A 22,784-nucleotide genomic window follows, 5' to 3' on the forward strand; every position below is an offset into this window, starting at 1 on the left:
GTAGAGGAAGTGTGTCATTGTGGGCGTGGGCTTTGAGATCCTTGTCCTAGCTGCCTGGAAGCTGTTCTTCTAACTGCCTTCTGAACAGAGCGGGGCACTTGATCATGAGAGGTGCTTTGACATACCTGCATAGTAGTGAGGGTGGGTAGCACCTGATTATAGTCGGCTGTGCTCTGGGATGCAGCTTGTGAGCTGTCCGATCTTTCCTGGATCGTCTGACAACCTATGTGCAATTGCCTCTTACATTGTTTTCTTTGTAAGTCTTATAATGTTTTTCAGGACTAATGGGAGTTTGCAGAAGAGTGATTGACAGACACAGGAGGAGACGTCACAACTTGAAATCTACTACTTGAGATTCCTTTTGAATGTCCACTATAATTTCTAGATCTAAGTAAAATTCCAGAAGGTTCGTTCCAATGATCTGGAGCCTGTGGTCTGATGCATCAGATGGGCAGTGGGAACTGTTGACTGTTATGTGGTTCTTGGTGCTGCTTTTGAAGAGGCCTGCTCATTCATACCGTAACTTACTTCCTCAGTTCTGTGTGAAGGACCTGAAGGGTTGTTTCTATTGGGTAGCAAGTCCACCATCTTCTCAGGAGTCACAATGACAGTCCTCACACTTTCATGGCTGGGTTTGACTTTGCAGCATCTGTTATTGATGGAAGCACTTGTATTTCCATTCTATAGGCCCTGCCAGGTTGTGTCAGGACTGGTGTACTGGTTGGCTGTTTGTTCAGCAATCAGTCAGGAGGGTAATTCAACTGGCTGTGCTGAGGCTTAAGGAGTAGATGACAACCAGCGATAGCAAACTGGTGGAGGTTCAGGTGTGCTATGGACATTGTTGCTGTAAGCCTCGTTGCCTTTCAGGTAGGCATCTTGAGAAAATTCCGCTTGGTGAATATCTTCACCCTTCGGTATAACACTGAGCTACAGTGTGCTGCCACTCTTCTGGATAAGAGCAGCTACTTGGGAACAGGTCTTTCCTATGACACTTTCTCCATTGACTTTTATGTCTGCCACCTATGCATAACCCAGCCTCAGAGGCCGGTCCTCCTTCCTTTGCTTGTTTAGCATATATGTTATCCATTGACTCCAATCAGTTCCCTTGCTTTCCTTCTCTGTTTTCATTCTCTTCATCCTTATGAAAACCAAATTGCAGACTCTGGGGGATTAAATGATGACATGCCTTAATATAAAACCAAATCCTTGAGATGTTCTCTTCATTTAGGTTGCTGCTTTCCTGAATAGTCTTGATCCATGCTAACACATCATCTCTGTCTTCAGCCTGGAATAAGCACTCACAGTTGGATGTGGTGTCTTAACATATTCCTCCTCCTGGTCTCAGTGTACGAGATGTCTATCAGGCAAGCGTTGACACTGATGGGTTGCTCTTCCTCTGATGTCATCGTTTGCTCTCTTTTGTCTTTGCACAAGTAAAGTGAATGGGCCTTAAGGACAACCTGCATCTGTATCCATGGCCTAATACTGCCACCAACTCAATTGCTCAGTGACAAGTGATCTGAACTGGAGCCACCCTTCCTTGGCTGCATAACTGAAGAACTCCAGAGGAAGAATCCTTTCTGGATCGAACATTCTGATGACTTCTAGCTGTCTGTAATCTTGATTCTGTTCAGGCTAGACATGTGCTTAAAGGACAATTTTGCATCTTCTCTATAATCATCTAGTCCTTCATCATTGGATTTTGATTTTTTTTTTTTTTTTTGGTATTTCAGTTGTGCTGTCTGTCCATCCAGGTTGGGAAGTCCTAGTCCTACAGATTCTTGGTCATGGGAGAGCAAGGATCATGAGGCTGGGAGGAACGGTTGCAGTGGAGGGGATCTGAGAGGTAGAGGCTGAGACAACAATGCAGGAATATGTGCAATCTCATGGTCTCTAGGACTGGTTGGTTCATCTGTAAAAGTTATGGAAACCAGGGACTCGCCGGGTGGACTGGTGCTTGAAGCCTTCCTCCCCTCCAGTCTTTTCATATGAACCTCTCTGTGAGCATTGTTTGGCAGCCAGCAGGCGGTGCTACTCTGACACCAGAGAAAAGTCATCTTTTAGAGATCCTTCCTACTGTTATATCCTCTACCCCTTCCAGAGGTGGGTCGCCAGAGTGGGCTTTCTGATGGCAACTTCTGTCTTAGGGTTTTACTGCTGTGAAGAGACACCATGACCATGGCAACTCTTATAAAGGACAACATTTAGTTGGGGCTGGCTTACAGGTTCAGAGGCTCTGTTTATTATCATCAAGGTGGGAACATGGCAGGGCCCAGACAGGCATAATGCTGGAAGGGTTCTGCAGTCTCTTCAGAGACACCTAGGAGAAGACTGACTTCCGGGCAGTTAGGGGGAGGATCTCAAAGCCCATACAAAGTGACACACTTCCTCCACACCAATTCCAACAAGGCCACACCTCCTAATAGTGTCATTTCCTATGCTGAACATATTCAAACCATTACAGTGATGAACATTCACAAATGCCTGGTATATATTAGGATGTAGATATTTGTGGAAAGTGTAAAACTTGCCACTGGTCTGTGGAAACAATCCCACATGTCAACTCTATCGCAGGTTCCTTCAGATTCGTCTACGTCTGGGTCTCCTTGATGGGTTTCTGTTGAGCTGGTGATTTACAATGTGAAGCCCCTGAGAGTGGTGAACTAAAAGAGCTTTCAGGCAATATATCCACCGCAGGAATTTTAGTATGCCCTATGTTGTCCCAAACCTATTTAGTGCGGGTTAGAGATGCTGTGTCATCAATCTGAATGTAAACATAGGCCTCTTTACAAAAACCCTGGAGACAAATTATGAATCATGACCTGTAGATGAACCTAGGGCATTTATGAGTCCTCTTGGATGAGTTCCAAGATGCCATTACAGAGACTTGCATTTACTCATTGGTGGATTTAAGCACAACTGTGCCCTGACTTACCGTGCTACAGAATAGTGGTTAAGGATTGATCAGCTTGCCCCAAATAGGCCAGCAAAAAAAAAAGCACTAAAATCATTCAAAGAGGGTAGGCATAACAATGAGTGTTTAATATTACTGCAAATGATGGGCAGTATAACAAAATATCCTAGTAGACAACTTAAGTTATAAAACTTTATTTTTAGTGAATCCGGAAACTGAGACATCTGATCCAGATCCTGAGAGAGTAAGATCCATTCTGGGTTTCTTCTCCCAGCTTGTAGGCTCACATCATCTTGCTGTGGACTCACAGCATACACACTGTTTGAATCAGGACCCAGGGCGAGTTCTAATGCATTTCCTTCTTATAAGGACACATAAATATTTTTATTGTGCATGTTTCCCTCATCAATGCTCCTAAACCTATTTATTTTCAAGGGCTCCATTCTCAAATACCACCATTACAGTTAGAGTTTTGTGTATGGATGAAGGGGAGGATCCGAATATTCAACCCATAAGAGCATTCAGAGTGTCAGAAGATGTGGAGAAGGGGAATGTGGCCACAAATGCAAAAGACAAATAACTTTTTAACCTGATTATTTCCCCTTTATTACAAAAATGAGTTGATTTTTTTCTCATGAAATCATTATTCCCTTCTCCAAAACACACATAATTTAGTGTAAAGACAAGCTAAATATTGGACTCTGAGAATTATTTCATATTGATGCTGCTGTTCACGTGTCACCTCCTCATTACCAAATATTGTGATTCTGAATGAGAAATTGTTCTGCAGTTTAGTCAGAGCAGAGACCGGAATTGTGAATCCAGAAATGGTTGCAGAAGCCTGCATATGAGACCCCTAGGACATGGTAAGTAGGGGTTTTGTTTGTTTGTTTGTATCTACTCACTCTACAGATTAGACATCCATGGAGCTCTCTCAATACCAACTTATCTAGCACAGACATCCATGCTTTGTTCTTCTAGCTATGTCATTTTAAATATTTCTATTCCATCAACTGAACTTTGTTGCTGGTATAGTTTCTATCTTCGTGGTAGAACACACCAGCATGACCTTTTAACTTTCCACAGACTTTGTTCTGAGAACAGCTGGCTCTATGAATATTTCATTAGCAAGTGTTTGCTCCTGACGCTCATTTTCCTTGTCTCTTAAGCAACTGCATCATCCTCATTCTGAGTTTCTAGGCTGATTGGATTGACTTTTCTCCTAGCAGATACCATTTTCTATTTCCTCCATTACTATGTAAGCTAACACGTAGAAGTTATCTCTAAGTAGAGACAATGACTGAGGTGCTGCTCATGGGTTACATTTGATGTCACAACAATAGCGGTCATTGATCAAATACTGGAATAGCAGAGGCCATAAAGTACAAAAACAGCCACTAGAATTCAGGAATGTATCTACCCAAAAGACAAAAATTGGGGCACTCTACATGTCCTCAAATGACAAGATGTTGACTTGAACTCTAAGCCTCAGTTTGCTGCCTCCCTTCCTGCATACATCAGGTTAAAGTTCTTTCTGATATCAACCAAGTTGTCTAATGGTCAATGACCCTTCTTGTGGGAACTGTGGTGTTCTCTGTGTCCGTACAAATATCTGCTCAATGTGGTATTCAAAGCCATATCCAAATAACTGGCCCACATGCTCATAGAGCCTTATGACATATCCCTTTCCTGCTTGGAGGTAATAAGTCACTACCCTTTAGTTTGTAATTCAATGTGTTGTTCTTCTTATATGCCACAAGTCTACTTTTGGGGCCTGTGGATACAACTTACCGGTAGGATGCTCTCCTATGTGCTCTGAAAATTATTTCATAATTTATGCTGTTGTTCACATCACCTACTCATTACCAAATATGCAAGGCCCTGAACAGATCCCCAAAACTGCACACACAACAACCAAGATATCTACTTTTTGTCTATTAGGGTTCTCTGATACCCCACAGCAGAACCTATAAACATAAATTCCTTAAGACGGTCACCGGAGTGAGAGGTACCAATACCCTTTATCTTAGCTGTATTTTTAGTTTTCAAGGCCATAGCACATACTACACTCTTGGTGCTGTCCCGGAATTTAAACCATCTTCCTGTTTAGGGCAGGCCATTTAGATCTGTGTGAGTTTTCAGAGGTCTTGAGTTTTGTCATGCATTCACGAATATTCTGTTACTCTAAATCTGTACTTAATAGATACATTTTATATTTTATATTTAGTTTGTGGGGAAGAATGGGGCTATTGATGATGAGAAGACTCTACAGGAATACACAGCCATTAAATGACCTTTGGAAATACGTAAGTAATTGTTTGATCTTTTATTTCAAGCCAGGGAATCCTGTTTTATACCAATCAAGGTATTAAGCTTAGTTACTAACCTTGATACATTAATTTTTCTCAGTATTTTAGGTGATTGAGCATCCGTTTGTGAGACTCACCTCTTATTGGTAAGAATTAATACAATAACTAAAATCTGTCAATTCACCCTCATTCAGGTATTGTTTATTAGCACTTATGAGAATGTTTTTTAAATTTTTTTCACAAAGTAACTATGCAAAAATAAGACAACCAGGGCTCTGCTATACAGAGAAACCCTGTCTCAAAACTAATAATAATGATGATGATGATGATGATGATGATGATGATGATGATGATGATGTTCAGTACCTGCTAATATATTTACTAAACTATGTACTAGCCATGTTTATTCATGCACTATCACACATGTGTAGCACTTACCTTAGGTGTAGACAGAGTTACATAGGAATATATTTAGCACTTAGCTTAGGTAATAAATGGTGCCTTACATTGCTATTAAAATTACTCCATTACAAAGAAGCTGTATTCCCTGGGAAACAGTATACTAAGCTGTGAGCTTCCTGTACCACATGTTACATGTATGTTGCATTTATAAGTTCAGGGTCAAGGATGCTTTATTAGTAAAAAGAAGAGTTGAAATTTGTGTTGGAATTTGGAACAAGATTTTATAAAAAATGAACAAACTCCTGACTGCATGCACAGTTACCTAAAATTTAGCCATGAGCCCTTCAGTCCTCAGGGTCTTTGGTATTTTTTGTGGGGAAGTGGTTAGTTCTCTAATGATTATAAAGTCTCTCTGTCTCGCAGTTACTGTTTTCTTTAATTGTGAATCTGGAGTAGTAAAATTGTCTCATAAAGGCAACATATCACTTCTCTTTCCTTCTCTTCTTCCTCCCTTCCCCTCTCCTCCTCTAAATATTATTTTTGTGCAGAAACTCTATGTAGGCCCTTGTACCTCCCGGGCATGGAGTTCCATGCACATCTGGTAGCACTGTTTTTTGTTTTTGTTTTTGTTTTTTAAAGCAATCTCATCAGCCACCTTCAAGTCTTGAAACTGCCATGGTCATTTGACTACATGCCAGCTCAGCTACCACTGGGTTCTTAGAGCTTCTCCTTGCAGACCACTGATTGCCAATAATTACAACTGGAAACCAGCAGCACAGAATCTTGTATATGACTAAACACATAATCCAAAATTTCCATGTTTGTCTTCACCAACTAGCTGCCTTTCTCTCAACTGTCCTATCAAGTCAGAGCTCCAAAATTCTACATTTAACTGTCCATACTGAGAGTAGAAAACTTATTCTCTCAATTTTTTGTTTGGTTGTTGAGGGAGCTCTGTAATCTGTTACTTGAAATGCTTCAGTTTTGGGTAGATCCTTGCTTTATGGATTCTTGATCCATGTGTTTCTAACAGCTGACCATTTTGGGAACTCATCATCTCAAGCGGTGTCCTCTCTGACATTAGGATGGACATCCCAACTTTCTTTTGCCAACCTCTGTATTTAAATTGGTTTCCCAGATCCTTCTGCAGAATCCCCCCTAACCCAGAAGTTCCAGTGGAAGCCTACCAGGATTTTGAAAAAAGATTGCACACACCATATAGAAGTCCTGTGGTCATGGGATGGGGTAGATGTTTTAGGAGGAAAGGCCATCCAGTGTTTCTGAGAACATCTTTGCTTATGTCATTCGTCTGCAGAGTTGGCCCTGGCCAACTGTTCAGAACAGGGCAATTTGTATATACAGCAACTCTCCAACTTTCATTTTCAAAAGGGATTTATTTTTATCCCCAAAATATCCTTCAATTTACTTATCTAAGGAGCCCTGCTTCTCTGGCAGCTTTCCTCTAACTACATTAGTTGGAAACCTCTCTGAATACCTCTGCTTGGCTGCCAATCTGTTCAACTGACAGCATCTAAGAGATGACCTCTCTGGTAATAAGTGGAGGAATCTCTTGGGAATAACCAAAAAAATCTTTTTTTTTTGAACGCACAACCTTTTCCAAGCACTTACCACTTTCCTCTGAGTATTTAACAAAGAGAAACAACTTTATGGGAATCTCTCCTTGTGCTTTCCTTTGCGGAGCCTGCTAACCATTTCTGAGACATAGGGACTGTTTGGGTGGAACAGTAGCTTAGAGATGCTGCCCTTGTACAAAAAGGTCCTGTCTTTAATATCCAGAGTAGCAGGTCTGTAGAATGTGAGCACAATGTAAAAGGATGTCACATTGCAGTATGAATGATGACAGCGTTTTTAATTGAGAAGAGCATTGTTGTGCATGAGCCAAGGGATTCTTTCTGCGGCTGTTGGGAACCATTTCCTCTAAGTTTCATCCGGCAAGTCCATCATCAGGTGAGTGTCTCCCGGGCTGCCTGCCAGTTCTTGGATGGCTGAAACATTTGCCTGGGCTCCGACTGCTCACCCCACAGTGCTCCCTCAACAGAATCAGCCAGAGTGACTCACACAGAAAACTGTTACCTCATTTTGTCCAATTCCATTGTGTGGGCTGAAGGTTGAGTTTAGCTGGAAAAGTAGGGATCGGAGATGAGGTGACGAATTGAGGATCTCAATTATGAAACAACACATGAGAACATCAGAGGTCTTTAAAGGGAAGGGAAGGTCAAGGCTGTGCCCTCTATCGGACTTCGCCACATGATACTTGTGAGTCATAGGCTAATCTGGGGCAGGTATGGTGAGTTCAAGGGGGCTTTGGCAAGGGTGTTTGAGTAAACAATCTTCAATGGTATCTCATGTTGCCACCACTCATACTGTGGTACAAAATGTCTTTATTCTTATATTTTTACAAAGTTGTACCTCATAGAAGAATAAGAATGGTCCTTGTTTTTGCTAAATGGAAGGCAATAACCTTTAGAAATCCCTTTATTAAGCAGATATCCCGATGTTAGTGTAGTCCATATGCAAGCAAGAGCCTGCCATTACCTTACAAACAAGACTCAGCTCAAACCCTCAATGCTTTAGAGTCTGGGTTCTAGCCTTTGTGTGTGCTGTCCTTGGTCCTGACTGTTGCACTCAGATGAAACTCATACATGTGTTTGCATCTGTCTTCAGATGTTATCAACCAGCCTTTGTGCTTGTCTGGTTGACAAGAAGGATACTCAAGAAGGGAGTGTATACATCCTACTGGAGAAACAAACTACCTGTCAGGGATAACATTGAAGATGGATAAGTCCTGGGAAGAAAGTATTCTGATCTCATGAAGCTATTGAAGAAATTTTTTTACAGTTCCAGTAAAGGTCTGTTTAGGTTTCTGACAATGATTTCTAAGTTGACAGCTGACCTTCCCTGACCAGTGATTAATTGCAGACACCAAAAGTGTGCTGGTGGTACATGGTGATGCCATGCATGTCATAGAAAGAGAGAATTACAAGCGAGAACAATTTAGGGCCAGGGCAATGAGCAAGTGCAAAGGTTCTGGGGACAGAAAAGACTTGGTGGATGAGTTGAAGTACCCACAAAGAGTTGGTTTATGTGTGAAGGGAGACAAGGATTGGAGGACTCCACAGATGGACAGGAGCTGGAGCAAGTAGGTCTTAAAAGCCATGAGAAAGTATATTTCTTATCCTGTGTAGAAAATTGTCAAAATGGAAGTGACTCCAAATAACGTGTACTGTTAATGATCCCTCTGGGAGCTAGTCAAAGCTCAGAAACTAATTAGGAGTCAAATGGGGTTGAATATGCCGAAGGTGATGGTGGCTGTGGTGGTGTGAATAAAATTTGGCCTCATAGGCTCAAATGTTTGAATGCTTGGTCATCGGGAAGTGGCACTATTTGAGAAGAATTTGAAAGATTAGGAGGTGTGGCCTTGTTGGAGGAAGTAAGTCACTGGAGCAGGTGGGCTTTGAGGCTTAAAGAGTTCATGACAGGTCTAGTCTTCTCCCCCTGCCCCCATGAATGAGTGTGTAGTGCTCAGCTACTGGTCTAGCACTTGCCTGAATACCACCATCCTCCCACCATGATGATAATTGGACTGAACCTCTGAAACTGTAAGGAAGCTCCCCAATTAAATGCTCTCTTTCGTAAGAATTTCCATAGTCATGGCATCTCTTCATAGCAATAGAACAGTGACTAAGACAATGCCTTAGTCTGGGTCCAAAGTAGAGATGAGGAAAAAGTAGAGATTTGGAATGTGTTTGAGGATTGAAAAAAGTAGTTATTTGGGTTTCCTGTGTAGAGATAGAGGAAGGAAAGAGAAATATCAGTTGTGTTATATACTAAGATGGGTAGAAGTCGGGAACACATTTGGGTGGAAAAAATTCTTTTTAGCATATATTTAGAGATAATCATTGAACATCCAATGAAGCAGTGTGTGACATGTTCAGCGCACATCCAAAGGTATCTCATAGGCCTCTTTATGAAGGTTATAAAGGGAAAAACATTATTTTCCAGGGTTTTCCTTTTAGTCCAGCTAGAGCCATGGGTAAAAACGTAGGATTACACAGTCAGAGGCATTCATGAAGGAGGAAATGAGCACTGGATGGTGGTAATTATATCACAAGAGGCTACAGGTTCTGAGTACCCAAAAGTTACTGAGGGCTGAAATTGCTTTAGATGATTCCAGAGGACTTCCTACTAGAGCATTTTCATAATGAGGTTGCTTTCTCCAGAATTCCTGCTTATTTACCATCCAGACATGATTCTTGCCAGGAAACTGGCACAGTTTCAATGTGTCCCATACAAGATTCAGGTCTTGTCATTGAAATGGTATTAAAAGGTAGAGTTACTAAGAGGTAATTAGGCCATGAGGGCTTTTTTAAAACTTAGATTTATGGTGTGTGTGTGTGTGTGTGTGTGTGTGTGTGTGTGTGTGTGTGTATGTGTGTGTGTGTGTATGTGTGTGTATGTGTGTGTATGTGTGTGTCTGTGTGTGCGTCTGTGTGTGTCTGTGTGTCTGTGTGTCTGTGTCTGTGTGTGTGTGTGTGTGTGTGTGTGTGTGTGATATGTATGCCATGGTGTGCATGTAATGGTTAGAGGAAAACATACAAGAATTAGATCTCTCTTTCCACTCTATGGGTCCTGGAAGTCTAACTTAGGTTATTAGCCTTGAAGGCCTTTATCTGCTGAGTCATCTCACTGGCTAATGAGGGCTCTTTCTTTATTAACAGGACTATATTTCTTATAAAAGAGGCTTTCCAAAGTGATCAGTTAGCTTGCTGTTCTCCTTTCTGCAATCTGATGACTCAGTGAGATGGGCCTTTCCAGCCTTGCTTTTATGTTTCCCAGGCTCAGAAATATGACCATTTTACTTCTTTTAAATTTCCCATTCTCAGCTATTCTGACAAAATAGTATAACTAGAGTAAAACACTATCCAATACCTCATGTACAATCCTGTCCTATTTGAATTAGCTTAGAGGATTCTGTTATATTCACTAAGTATCCAGATTCGTACAATGTTTTATAAATGTATTGTGAATGGCCACATGTATATGTGTCGTGATCATCCATTCTTTCAGCAGTGCTTGTACAAACTTAATTTTAACTCAAAGAAAAAAAACCTTAATTTTAATCCAGAAAAGATAGTCAATTAAAGAAGATGCACATTAAATAAACCATTATAATTATCTTTCTAGGCCAAAGGAAGATTTTTAAAATGGTAGTTTTGAGAAAATAGGGTCCATCTAATAAGAAATGATAGATTGATTCATGAATACTGATAAATTAGCATTGGCATTCTGTCTTATATACTTTTCTATTGCAATGATCTATACCATGTCCAAAACAACTTACAGAAGAGTTTATTTGGGGTTACAGTTAGTGTCCATGATCATTTTGATGGGGAACATAACAGGCTGCAGGCATGGTGCTGGAGCAGTATTTGAGAGCTTGCATCTCAATTCACAAGGCAAAGAGAGCTAACGCAGTGGCATGAGTCTTTTGAAACCTCAAGGCTCCTAGTGGCACACTTCCTCCAAGTAGTCCCACTAACTAGAGACTACTAGTCCCTATACTATACATATTCAAGTATATGAAATTGTGAAGGCTATTTTTATTTAAAGCATCACAGATACCCACCCTGATTAAGTATTTGAATTGTATGTCCTTTCTACTTCATTGGAACCAAAAGCCTCTTGAGTAGGTTTGATTTACTGTTGTGGGAGAATAGAAGACATTCACGCTTCTGTGTATTTCCTTGTTGATCCAAGAGGTACTGAAGGGAACTGGGTCTAGGATTAAGAGGCCATTTAAAAACCTTGACACCTGGGGAGAAACTGCAGCAGCCTATCACAAGCCGAGTGACTCATCTTTCACAGTATACTATGGATGGAAACCTAATCCTTCCTATTTGTAGGATGAGTCAGCCACAGTCAATGTATTGCTTGGTATTGTGAGCTATGGGAGCCTTTCTTTGTGCTCTGCCAGTGTTTACAATTGTCACCCACAACATGACTCGCCCTAAAAGCACCTAAACTACCTGTGTGGGGATTTTCTCTGGTTACAGAAGCCACAGAGGATGGTTAAATATGCTGGGGCAGGAATTCAAAGATAAATAATGTGGGTGGGGAAACCATGCTCTTTACTGTGGCCTAAGGGATGGCCCAGGGATTAAGCACCTATTGCCTATAGCAGTCAACTGCTCACTGCTTCTCTGTAATGCCTGTCTTCCTTCTCTTTCCTCACTTCCTTGTCCCCTTACTGGTGCAACTTCCCATGTAAATGATTTATCTCTAAATTCTTGTCTCAGGATTTGCTTCTGGAGAATTGCAAAGCAAGGCAATGATTAGCATTTACGCAGTGCTTGATGTTCAATGCACGCTGTTTTGTTGTACGCCCTTTATACCTTACTTGATCCCCATGTCAGCTGTATAAAACAGGCACTACTATTATTCCTGTTTTATAAAGGAAGAGCAGGAATTACAAAAGGTTTTAATGATTTGCCTGTGACTATTTGCTAATAAATATGGGAGGCAGATTTTGGCTACCAGGTAGTCATGCCTTGTCATCTGAGTATTTAACTCTATGCAATAGAAAGAATCATGCCGCCCATTAAGCTAGCTACCAGATGCCACTACTTACTTTTAGCTTCATTGACACCAGATAAAATAAAAATGTAGCCCCCCAGTTGGACAAGCAACATGCTAAAGAGTGACATGTGACTGGTGGTTACAGGATTACAGAACACTTGCCTAGCTAAAGAAAGTTCTATCGGTGGCAGTTATAAAAGGTGCTCTTTAGTTCACAACTTTTTGTTACTATCTAGGGGTCTTGATTGGGTTCATTTTCTCTGCCAGTTAAAGAATTAAAAGGCAGAAAGAATCTTGCACTCAACAGTTAGCAGAAGAGAAATCTTAAACACAGAAGACAGGAGCAGATGGAATCAGCAGTTGAAGAAAGGTTTTCATGGTGGTGAAGAAGCGTGTATACAGCAGGCTCATAAAAAAGACCATCTGAGAAGCAGAGGAGGAAGAGGAAGAGGAAGGAGAAAAAAAAGGAGAAGGAGAAGGAGAAGGAGAAGACCCACAAAGTCTTTGATTTAGCTGCTAGGCTGTTGTCTGAAGTGGGGAGGGTGAAGAAGAAGCAAGCCACCTTGGAAGTTTATCATCTTTATTATCTAGTCACAGCCCCTCTCCCTGTCTGACTGCCTACTAGAGAGCCTCTACTAGTCTTTTACATTAACATCACAGAAACACTGAAAGAAGTATTTGAGATGGTTACTTCTTTAAAAGTCTCCTTCATATAGCTCACAGTAGAGAACTAGAAGAGATAAGAACATGGCAGTGGAGTAGCTTCGTGCTAATACACTAGAGCACTGTGGAGTCATTGCAGAGACACTCAGGAGCTTCTCTTATCTCTCCTCACTTTTGACTTGTTCTAATCACTTCTACTTAACAGGATTCTACTCTTCTCTGGTTGACATTGAATTAGACTGGAATTGGGGTTAGAGACAGATGTCCTGACAGTGACTAGAAGAAACTGTTAAGACTCAATAACACCATTTTGATATTCGAGGAGGGAGGAAATGAATAGCTAGAAGTGATGGGGTGTTCAACAGCAGGGGAGTCAGCAGTGTTGTGGTGAACAGACTTGTTCACTGGGATCAGGACATAGAGCACTCTGTGAGGACCATTCCTTAGACAGTGCCTGGGAATCATCCAGAGAACATTAAGAAGAAAGTGCCCATCCACAAGGGCCTTTACAAAGTGTTCCTCCATTTAAAATGTGTTTTTAGTGACACTGGAAATTTACCTTGACAGAAACAACCAGTTTTTGATTAGCATGTCAAGGAAGTTTAAGGACCTGTATTTCTACCCTCTTTGCATTGTGAAACAGTGCTGTCAGACCAGACCAAGAGAGGGAGAAGTCACTTTGGGTCCTTATGAGTTCGAGCCAAGAAAAAATTTTAATAATCTCAGAGGAACTAACCTGAGTAATTTCTTACGTCACTCACTCGAGACTGTCCACCTCTCAGAGCCTGGGTCTGGGCCACTGTGCTTTGCTCATTCTCTGGCAGACACAGAGAAATCTAAAAATATTCCAGAGGGAGCTCTGTTAGTTCGATGGTGACATCTTTATTTCTCTAGGCTTGGGGAGAGACTCATGATGCACAGTAGGAATCGGCTGAAGTGGAGTGCACGGGGATTGGAAGGCTCTGGGCAGACTGTGTCTCTTACCATTAGGCTAGTCTTGTTACCTGGTTTAGCAAACAGGAAACAATGTGGAGGTGTCTGTCTTGCTGTAAGTCCTGTGCAGTGAAGAAAGACACGAGGAAGCAAACACCTGAGAAAAGCTTGGGACGTGGAGCAGTGGCTTCCTCTGTTGGCAGTTACACAACAGGCGAAGAGTAGAGTAATTGCAAGCCCTGGGGATGGGGTACAGGGTGGGGTTTAGGCTACACACACAGATTCTAGATTTGTCTCACTTCTCCTGGGTCCCGAGTCCTAGAAATGACTGGAGGATCACCATTACAAATGAGGGACTCCCAACTCTCTTTCCATTACTTTACAGCTTACTCTCCATTCTGACTGCCACCCTGCTACTGCACACAAGAAATTAGAGGGCTCCTCTCAAACAGTGGTGAAGAAACACAAACATGCCAGGGTCACCATCTGGTAACTCCAAACTACAGTTTAGAAGGAACGAATGTACTCGAAGAGGTGGCTTTCCCTCTCCAATTACCTTAAGCTAGAAAAACCTCTCACAGCTATGTCCAGGCATTTGTTACATACAAACAACTCTCCTGCCTTCACAATTTAGGACGTCATTGCTCCCTTTTACACAGAGAAGAAGAATCAGCAGAGAAGAAAGACCAGAGATGCAAGGATCACCCCTAACAAGGAAAGAACAAACAACCTATTTCCAATACTCTCAGAGAGCTAGGATACACTGAATCTGTTTATTTAAGCTATAAAAAGAAACAAGAAGAGATAAATTAAGGCTCTTGAAAAATCATAGCTATGATTAAAAGAGTTTACAAGTATACATTCAAGCACCAGAACACTCCCCCCCAAAGTTGGGAGAGACAGGCAGGCAGGCAGGCAGGCAGGCAGACAGACAGACAGACAGACACACCAGAGAGAGAGAGAGAGAGAGAGAGAGAGAGAGAGAGAGAGAGAGAGAGAGAGAGTTATTAAGGTAAATGCTTCAGGGCAGGAACTTTAGATTACGACCATTCTCTGAGAATTCAGAAAATAAATGAGGATGGACCTCACCAAGGCACATCACAGTAACACACAAGAACTCTAGTGAGGAGAGGAGACGGAGGTCAGGATCCTGTAATAACAGAAGGCTTCACTGGGAGCAGAGTGGGAATAGAGGCTAGTAGAAAACATTTTTGAAATGTGCAGTGAAATTGATTTCTGATCTAGAATTCTCCCCAAAGAGCCACTGGTAATCCAAAAAAGTGAGTAAGTTCCATCAACATGGACGAGTAAATTGATGAGAGGCAGATGGGATCCCAGGGAAAGGAATAAACAAGGCAGAGAGAAAGAAATGGCGAGAGGGACTGGCAAGTTGGTGTAAACAACTGTCTGGCTAAGTGAGGTATTCACTATTACTGTGAAGTCCTAAATCTAGGACAATGCTCTGCACATTGTAGGTCCTCAGCAAATGTACATTCGTTGACAGAACTCTGCTATGAAATATTCGTTCTGGGAAATTTTTTTTAGAAAGTGCTAGTTAAGATACTAGTTTTTCTTCCTGTTGCTATGAGGGAAAGCAGCTCCAGAGAGGAGGTTTGTCATGCCTTACAGTTTCAAGGGAGTTTTCCCTTGTTCGAGGTAGGCGTGGCTGCAGGAGCTTGAGGCGGCTGGTCACATTGCGGACAGCCAGACAGCGTAGAGAAATGAGCACACCCCTGCTAGGATTGCTTTCCGCCCCCTTTGAGGACTGGGGACCACTCCAAAAGTGGGGCAACCTACATTTGGGGTGGCTTCCCCTCTTCAATTACCCCAACCTAGAAAAACCCCCTACAGGTATGTCCAGGCATTTTTGATTTCATGGAGACCCTAAATCCCATCAAGCTGGCGGCAGAGACTAATCATCACGGAGACATTTCCAAAACTTCAAAAGCCAGACAGCCCAACTTTATGCTTCTCTAAAAATTCAAGACAGGTCTTCTCGAAGGTTTACAACTAATGGTGTACAAAATATTTAAGCTGAGCATCAAAATGTCGAAGAAAAAATTAAAAGCCAGAGAAGTTCCTAGGAAAGTATTCTTTATGCTAGTTAGGTTGGTGGGAGACAGCTTGAAGCTCAGGCCAGTTCCAAGGAAATCGAGATGCAATTTCCTCCATTTAGAAAGCAAATTACCTCACTGACTTCTTTTCTTGTTCATTCACTAATATAATTCTAAGCTGGGTTGAGAGAAAGTGCCTTGTTTTGTTTTTCAAGCTGATGGACTCTACCTAGAGGTCTTTAGTACTTCCTCTGGCATTTGATTCCAGAAAGTTCCACCAGTACACCCATTCCTCTAATTAAGTGAAAAGTCTTCGGATCAGCAGTGTGTGCTTCCACCTAATGGCTCTAAATGGCTCTAAACCCTCCTTAGCTTGGCTGTAAATTCATTATCTGGTTCTAGGCTGTGCCTCTGGAAGTGTTCATTGGTTCCCTGTTTCACTCTTTCTAATTTCACTGGTTTGTCCTGTATATAGTATGCACCATTCACAGGTAAGGAAGGAAGGAAAGGAATTTAAAAAAAAACAGGTCGAATAATTCTGGGTGTACAGAGAGGTGGGGCTCCTAAGAAGATAACCAACTTGCTGAACTGGCTGTAATTATTTTTGTTGGTCAGAGATACTGGATGCCTTTACAGAAACTACGCATATTCTATCCTAGTCAGTCAGCTCCAGGTTGGGTGCTATGTGTTAAGCACTTGCATAGCTGGGAGCTGTGCTCCTGGCTGCCCTCTGTCTTAAGACTTCTGAAGAGTCCTGGTGTTGAAGATCTTGTCTTTGGAGACCATATGGACCTCCCAGTGTCTAATCTCAAAGGTTCCATGTTCTCCCAAATAAAAATTTTAAGGTTTTCTTAACAGACCGTACCAAGATTCCTGATATATTTCTCTACTTACTTCCTGCTTCCTCATGCGTGTTACTGATGACTGGGTCAGGCTGGAAAGCTAGGAGTGAGGCCATCTTCATCCACTCTCTCCGTTTAATGGTGGCTGAGTGACCATGGAAAATGATGCTGCCTTCAGTTACTGCACCACAGCTTTGCCAGACTCCAGAGGCAGTGACAGAGGTATGGGGATGGGTGGTGCAGGGTACAGATACTCTTAACATCACAGAGTCTCCTTTGCAGTCTACAGTCATTTTTCAGGCCCAAAATCCAGAAGGGGGACACAGATGTCACCTATTACTTGTAGGACTTTGGGAGAGAAGACCCTCAAACAAAGGTCATTTCCATTATTCTCCTTCCATCCAGAAGTGAAGTCAACAATCTGCACGCAGAGAGACCTTCCTTTCATGAAGAAATTCCTTTAGAGAACATTGGTAGAATGCTGTACCAATTACAAAAGAATCATTACAAAGCTATCCTATGCCTCTGCTGGGGGCAACTTGATCTACATCTAGCTTCCTGGGGGAAACTGTCTCCCATTCTCCTCACTGTATTGGGGACTGGAGGCCAGTGGGAATTTCCCAGTTGGGGTTTTTCAATTGGGGGAGGGTGGTATGTATCATCTGCCTTTGTGCTAATGTCTAGGACCTGAATCAGAAAGTGACTCAGAGGACCTGAGCAAACATATTGAGTTCCTTTCTGATTCTCAGAAACTGAAGGCCAGGTGTGGATCTCCACAAGCCACAGGTAAAGTCTTTCCCACACATTGCTGGAAACCCCGGCAATCTGGGCATTTTGGGGAGTCCTGGTGCTGCAATCAAACAATGGAGAAGGAAAGCCTGTAGCCTTAGGAGTGGGTGTCTTTTCACTTTCTAGTAACTTCTGGCACAGGCGTTATCTTCACACACCTGGGAATAGGGAGAATGGGCAAAATGAACTCTTAAAACCTAGCTTAGGAAAACAGGAGATACTTAATTTCTTTCCTTGGGTGTGCATTTATTGATGTCCATGGTTGGGGACATAATTCATGCCTGTTTCTGAGAGCAGAAATATGAAATTATTTTTGGCTGGAGCTCAACTGATTTGGGTGAGTGCATGCACACAGCCTTCTGCTGAAGGCAAGTGAACTAGAGTATTCCTCAGTGACAGAGTGAGCCAAAGGCAACTTCCCACTGCCTGGCTGTCTGATGCTTGAACCTACAGATATTTAACCAGCAGCTGAGCGATTGTGAAAAGTTCCCTGCTGGCTCCTGGGTTGCCACGTCTGCTCAGGTGATAAGCTAGGACCTTGGCTCAGCTCTCAAGCGTTGCAGAGTGGAGTGGTGGAGATGGAGGGGAGAGGAGGGGAGCTGCGACCTGGGCACCAGTCTGGTTGCTAGGCAAATTTGCCAGGGGCACTGGGGAAGTGCTTTAATCTACACACAGTTGTTGCGGGCAGTGTGAGGTCTTGGATTTGAATGGGGCGGGGGTGGGTAGGTGGGGGGATGGGGGTTGAGGGTTGTGGTGGGAGGTATGCAAAAACCATAGTGTAGGATTTAGAGGGTCTGGTACGGCAGGAGAAAGACCAGTTCCCTGTTCAATCTGTTAACCTGCCCCCCTCTACTCTCTAGTTTCTACCCTTTTTAGGTGAGTGAGGCGAAGCACTCACTGCTAGAGTGACCATTTGGGGCAGGCGTGTCAGAGGTACCCTAATGGATCCTAGGACCCGCTCCTTCCCGCGACACCCATCTTCCTGGATGTATCTTTTGAATCCTCTTAGAACCCGGGAGTGCTGCTCATCCTGCTGGGGAGTCCAGCCATGAGGTTCAGGCCCCCATGGAGTGGGAGGCAAAAGGTTGCAAGCTGGAGTTCCGGCATTAAAGAGGTAGTGACGCCAAGCTCCGGTTTGCTCACATTCTGGACGGATTTACCCTCTCTGTATTCTTACCCCACCCCCACCCCCACTCCCAACCCTACCCTTACCCCGATCCTCAGCAATGACCTTAAAGACAGGGAGTGGACTGCTGCCTCCCTCCTGCAGAAGTGCAAGTAGCTCCAGCTATGACGTTATGGAAGCTCGGTCAGAGCTCTGATTGGTGGAGAGAGCTACTGCGGACCCCCCCACACCCTCGAGATCAGAGAATAAGAGACCAGGGCTCTGGGGACAAGACGCCTACACCCGTGTGTGCTCTTCTGGAGTGGACACTTCGCTCTCACTGTTCCAACACTCGGACTACCAGGTAAGAAACTAACTTCTCAACCCATACAGCTCTCTCTCTTTAGCTTGTTTCCTTTTGTTGCGGCTCTTTTTGATACAGTATTTCACACTGTAGTCCAAGTTGGCCTGGCACTCACTTTATAGCTCAGGTTGGTATCCTCTCAAACGCGCTAAGATTCTCCTTTCTCAGCATCCCACGGATGTGCAAGTCACCACACCCCGCTCTACTTGGGGTCCCTGTTTCCTATCATTCCACATCCATTTCCACCTTCCTGCAGCCGGTGCTCCAGTCAGAAAGTACGGTATTGACGGTTTCTCTTAACTAAAGTAAGCGGGACCCTTAGGACTACTCAGGAGCCCTGGAAGCTGGGCGACCCTATCTAGGAGCTTCTGTGGCCCCTTCCTTGAGGACAGGTGGTCTTGCTGCACCCTAACCAGTTTGGGGATGGAGCTCCTTGGACGGGGATTGGAGAGCACGGACCTTTTTTCTCAGACGTTTCCAGCCTTTAGCATCCTGGTGTTATCAGCAAGCATCTGGGTCTCACCGCGGGGAGGAGGAGTCCAGCACCAGCTGCTAAACTGCACGTCTGCAGTTCTGAGATACTTTAACTGGGATTTAAAAATTCTCCCAACTCTGCAGATGAAGAGAGGGATTAGTTCCAAGTTACTGTTCCTCCCCAGGGCAACAGCTCAGAAAAGGTGGTTATAATAATTTCAGCCCATAGAAGCGGGCGCAGTCAGGAGCAGGGAGCTCTGGGTGGTTCTTGGTTTCTTCACAAATGAGAGCAAAAGGGACGCAGCAGGTGTGTTCTCCTGCAAGTTGGGGGCAAATGAATGCCTGTAGCTCTTCCGTCTTCTTACACAGAGCAGAAAATGAGAACCTCCCCCACTCGTTCCTGCTCTATCAAGCCACGCACTACAGGGTATCTTTTGAGAATCTTCAAGAGTAGTAGCGGAGGTGAAGAAAGAGTTATCAGGGCAGTGTGGTAGGAGAACAAGACCTGGGTCTATAGTCCGAGAGCATTTGAACCATTCTTCTCTTTTTACAGAGACACCATGGACTTCTGGAAGTTCTTTCCTTTTCTGGCTCTCAGCAGCATGTGGGTCCTGTGCCTGGCCAGCAGCCTCCAGGCAGCCCCTTTCAGGTAAATTAACCTGAATCAGTAGTGCAGTTTGGCTCCCCTCCTGCAGCCCCTGGGGTATGTCAGCTCTGGGGCTCTGTAGCCCCACTCGGTTATTGGGAGTTCAGCGCCCTCATGTGGGCTCTGGCCTAATGACCAGACCACTATGCCCCTAGGGAAGAAGCAAGGGCTAGGGAAACTTGGCTTCTTACTTGGGGAAGTGAAAGGCAGGGAATCAGAACCTGCCCTGATTTCTACCTCCACAGGTCAGCTTTGGAGAGCAGCCTAGACCTGGGCACCCTCAGCGACCAGGAAAAACACCTCTTGCTTGCTGCATTGATACAGGACTATGAACAGAAGGCCAGGAAGCTGGAACAGGAGGAGCAAGAGACTGAGGGCTCCAGGAAAGGCTCCTCCTCCAGGTAAGGCACCCACATATTCAGAGGTAGAGAGACACTGGCCAGCAGTCCAAGGAACTAACCTTGAGTCCCAGCCTCCATGAAAGACAGAGGTTCCAATGCTGACAGAGGGGCTCATTACAATGTTGCTTTCTCCTAAAGACTCTTGGGAAAGGAAATGAGATGTAGAAAGGAGTTGGACTTGCAGCGATGGAAAAACATCGCTGAACTGGCTCAGGTCAGCCTGGTCAGTGTGATGCCAGAGGATGGACTAGAATTTCAGGACATTCTAACAGCTTCAAACATTTATTGTTCTGGCACGGAGCCTTCATTTCACACTTGCAAGGAAAAGTTGTAGGGGTGGGGGTGTCTGGGACAGGTAGCACAGCTTTTGAGGTAGGTCTGGGGCATCTATAGATGTACATGTTGTTCCAGGGTCAGCTGCCCATGTGCTCTCAGCCCTGAAATAGGCCAATCCTGGCCTGGCTCCAGCACTACCCAAGAGAAAGCGTGTGTTGACCTGCACCCCCACCCCAAGAAACCCCTGACAGCATGAAAGACAAACAGCACATGGAAATCCAGAGAGAGAGTCACTCCTTTTTCCCCCTTCCCCACACTGTCCTAGCTTACTGCAACTCCAAACCTTCCCAGTGGAGTCTGTTGGAAATCCTACCTCTACCATCTCCTGCCCCAACTTCTACTCCCCCTGCCTAATTTAACCTGCGGACTCTGCCCATGAGATCAGCCCCTGGTGCACAGTGCTGTTTGACATGTTTTCCCTGCCTGCAGCCTGGACATCCCCAGATCTAAGTGAGAATCTAAATACATGAGTTCTGGGCATGTAGGTGCAGGACCCAAACTTTCCCTCCTTCTCTGGTATGGACTCCAGGCCTGAAACACCACAGAAGGAAAGAATACAACAGGTTGTTTGCAGGTTGTCCGTTGTGCTTGATTTGAAGCATCCAAGAGGCCACCGGAACTGTCTGAGTCTTTCCCGGTCTCCTCTCTTGGTCCTGCTTTTAAATCTGTTGCACATGTGTTCTCTGCAAGCTGGCAATAGCAGCTTCAGTGTGTCTGAGAATGTCAGTGACTCGGAGTGGAGAGGGCAAGGGCCAAAGTAAGAGGCAGTGAGGGAATCTTCTGGGCCTTTAGGTAGCTGTTCATTACCTGTTCCTCAACACTGAAATGAGCACATCCCTTACATCTCACTTATTTTTCTAGAAGAATCAGAGTTGTAGTGATCATTGCTTTGGTCGGTCAACATCTGAAGCTTGTGAGTGGCCGGGGCCTAGGAAGTAGGTGTAGTTTCAGGGGAGCTGGGCACAGGGCTTGATGGGCCATCTCCGTGATGCAGCTATAGCAACAAGCGTGCTAAGGATCAGATAAGTGCTTCTGAGCCAATGCTACAAATGCTGCTCTTAGCTTCAGCTAGGTAAGAGGGTGTGTGTGTGTGTGTGTGTGTGTGTGTGCGTGTGTGTGTGTGTGTGTGCATGTGTGTGTGTGTGTGTGTGTGTGAGAGAGAGAGAGAGAGAGAGAGAGAGAGAGAACACCATGGAATGTGTGTGTGTGTGTGTGTGTGAGAGAGAGAGAGAGAGAGAGAGAGAGAGAGAGAGAACACCATGGAATGTGTGTGTGTGTGTGTGTGTGTGTGTGTGTGAGAGAGAGAGAGAGAGAGAGAGAGAGAGAGAGAACACCATGGAGTGTGTGTGTGTGTGTGTGTGTGTGTGTGTGTGTGTGTGTGTGTATTTGGTGATGGTTTGGGAAAGAGTTTCTGGCAAAGACTCTCAGATCATTTCCCTGAACAGCTTTGATAAATGCACTTAGGAGAAACACCATTAAGTGGCATGTCGAAGGACTGCAGTTCTCCATATAGAGTTTCCAGGGGGTAGGAACTCCCCAGCTCTCACTGACAAGACTTCTTTTCTTCTTCCATCCCGAATATCAGTGTCATTTCCCAGAAGAGATCCTGCAACACCGCCACCTGTGTGACCCATCGGCTGGCAGGCTTGCTGAGCAGGTCGGGAGGTGTGGTGAAGGACAACTTTGTGCCCACCAATGTGGGCTCCAAAGCCTTTGGCCGGCGCCGCAGGGACCTTCGGGTCTGAGGAACTAACGCTCCAGGAAGAAGGTGATTTTATACTCTGGATTGGGAGGGGAAGGATTTGTGAGGTAAGATCTACATTCCGAAGCCCACTGACTGTGGTAGGGCCTTGGGGGGTCCCTGTATCTTTAATACAAGTTTTCTTTCTGAGGTAGTGAGTTCTTTCTCAAACTGAGTTTGAAAATGAAATCGGAAAGGCAGGAGAGATCACGCA

The 22,784-nt window shown here is 44.0% G+C and overlaps 1 protein-coding gene across 4 annotated transcripts in view; it reads left to right on the top strand.

Annotated features, from left to right (window-relative positions):
• Positions 1 to 22,784, top strand: part of Calcb (calcitonin-related polypeptide, beta) — a 91,080-nt gene that overhangs the window by 67,302 nt on the left and 994 nt on the right. The window contains exons 1-6 of one of the 4 annotated variants that reach the window (XM_087608713.1): positions 17,379 to 17,500; positions 18,364 to 18,617; positions 18,774 to 18,972; positions 20,000 to 20,095; positions 20,338 to 20,493; positions 22,415 to 22,597. In XM_087608713.1, the coding sequence (XP_087464839.1) occupies positions 18,794 to 18,972; positions 20,000 to 20,095; positions 20,338 to 20,493; positions 22,415 to 22,574 (591 nt within the window). In that variant the 5' untranslated portion in view covers positions 17,379 to 17,500; positions 18,364 to 18,617; positions 18,774 to 18,793 and the 3' untranslated portion in view covers positions 22,575 to 22,597. Of the gene's footprint in view, positions 1 to 17,378; positions 17,501 to 18,056; positions 18,133 to 18,363; positions 18,618 to 18,773; positions 18,973 to 19,999; positions 20,096 to 20,337; positions 20,494 to 22,414; positions 22,598 to 22,784 lie in introns of those variants that run through there. The other 3 variants (XM_087608689.1, NM_138513.3, NM_001429731.1) reach the window with 3 other exon arrangements.

This window comes from Rattus norvegicus, chromosome 1 (genome assembly GCF_021556685.1).
Source record: "Rattus norvegicus strain SHRSP/BbbUtx chromosome 1, alternate assembly SHRSP_T2T, whole genome shotgun sequence".
In the NCBI taxonomy this organism is placed as follows: Eukaryota; Metazoa; Chordata; class Mammalia; order Rodentia; family Muridae; genus Rattus; species Rattus norvegicus.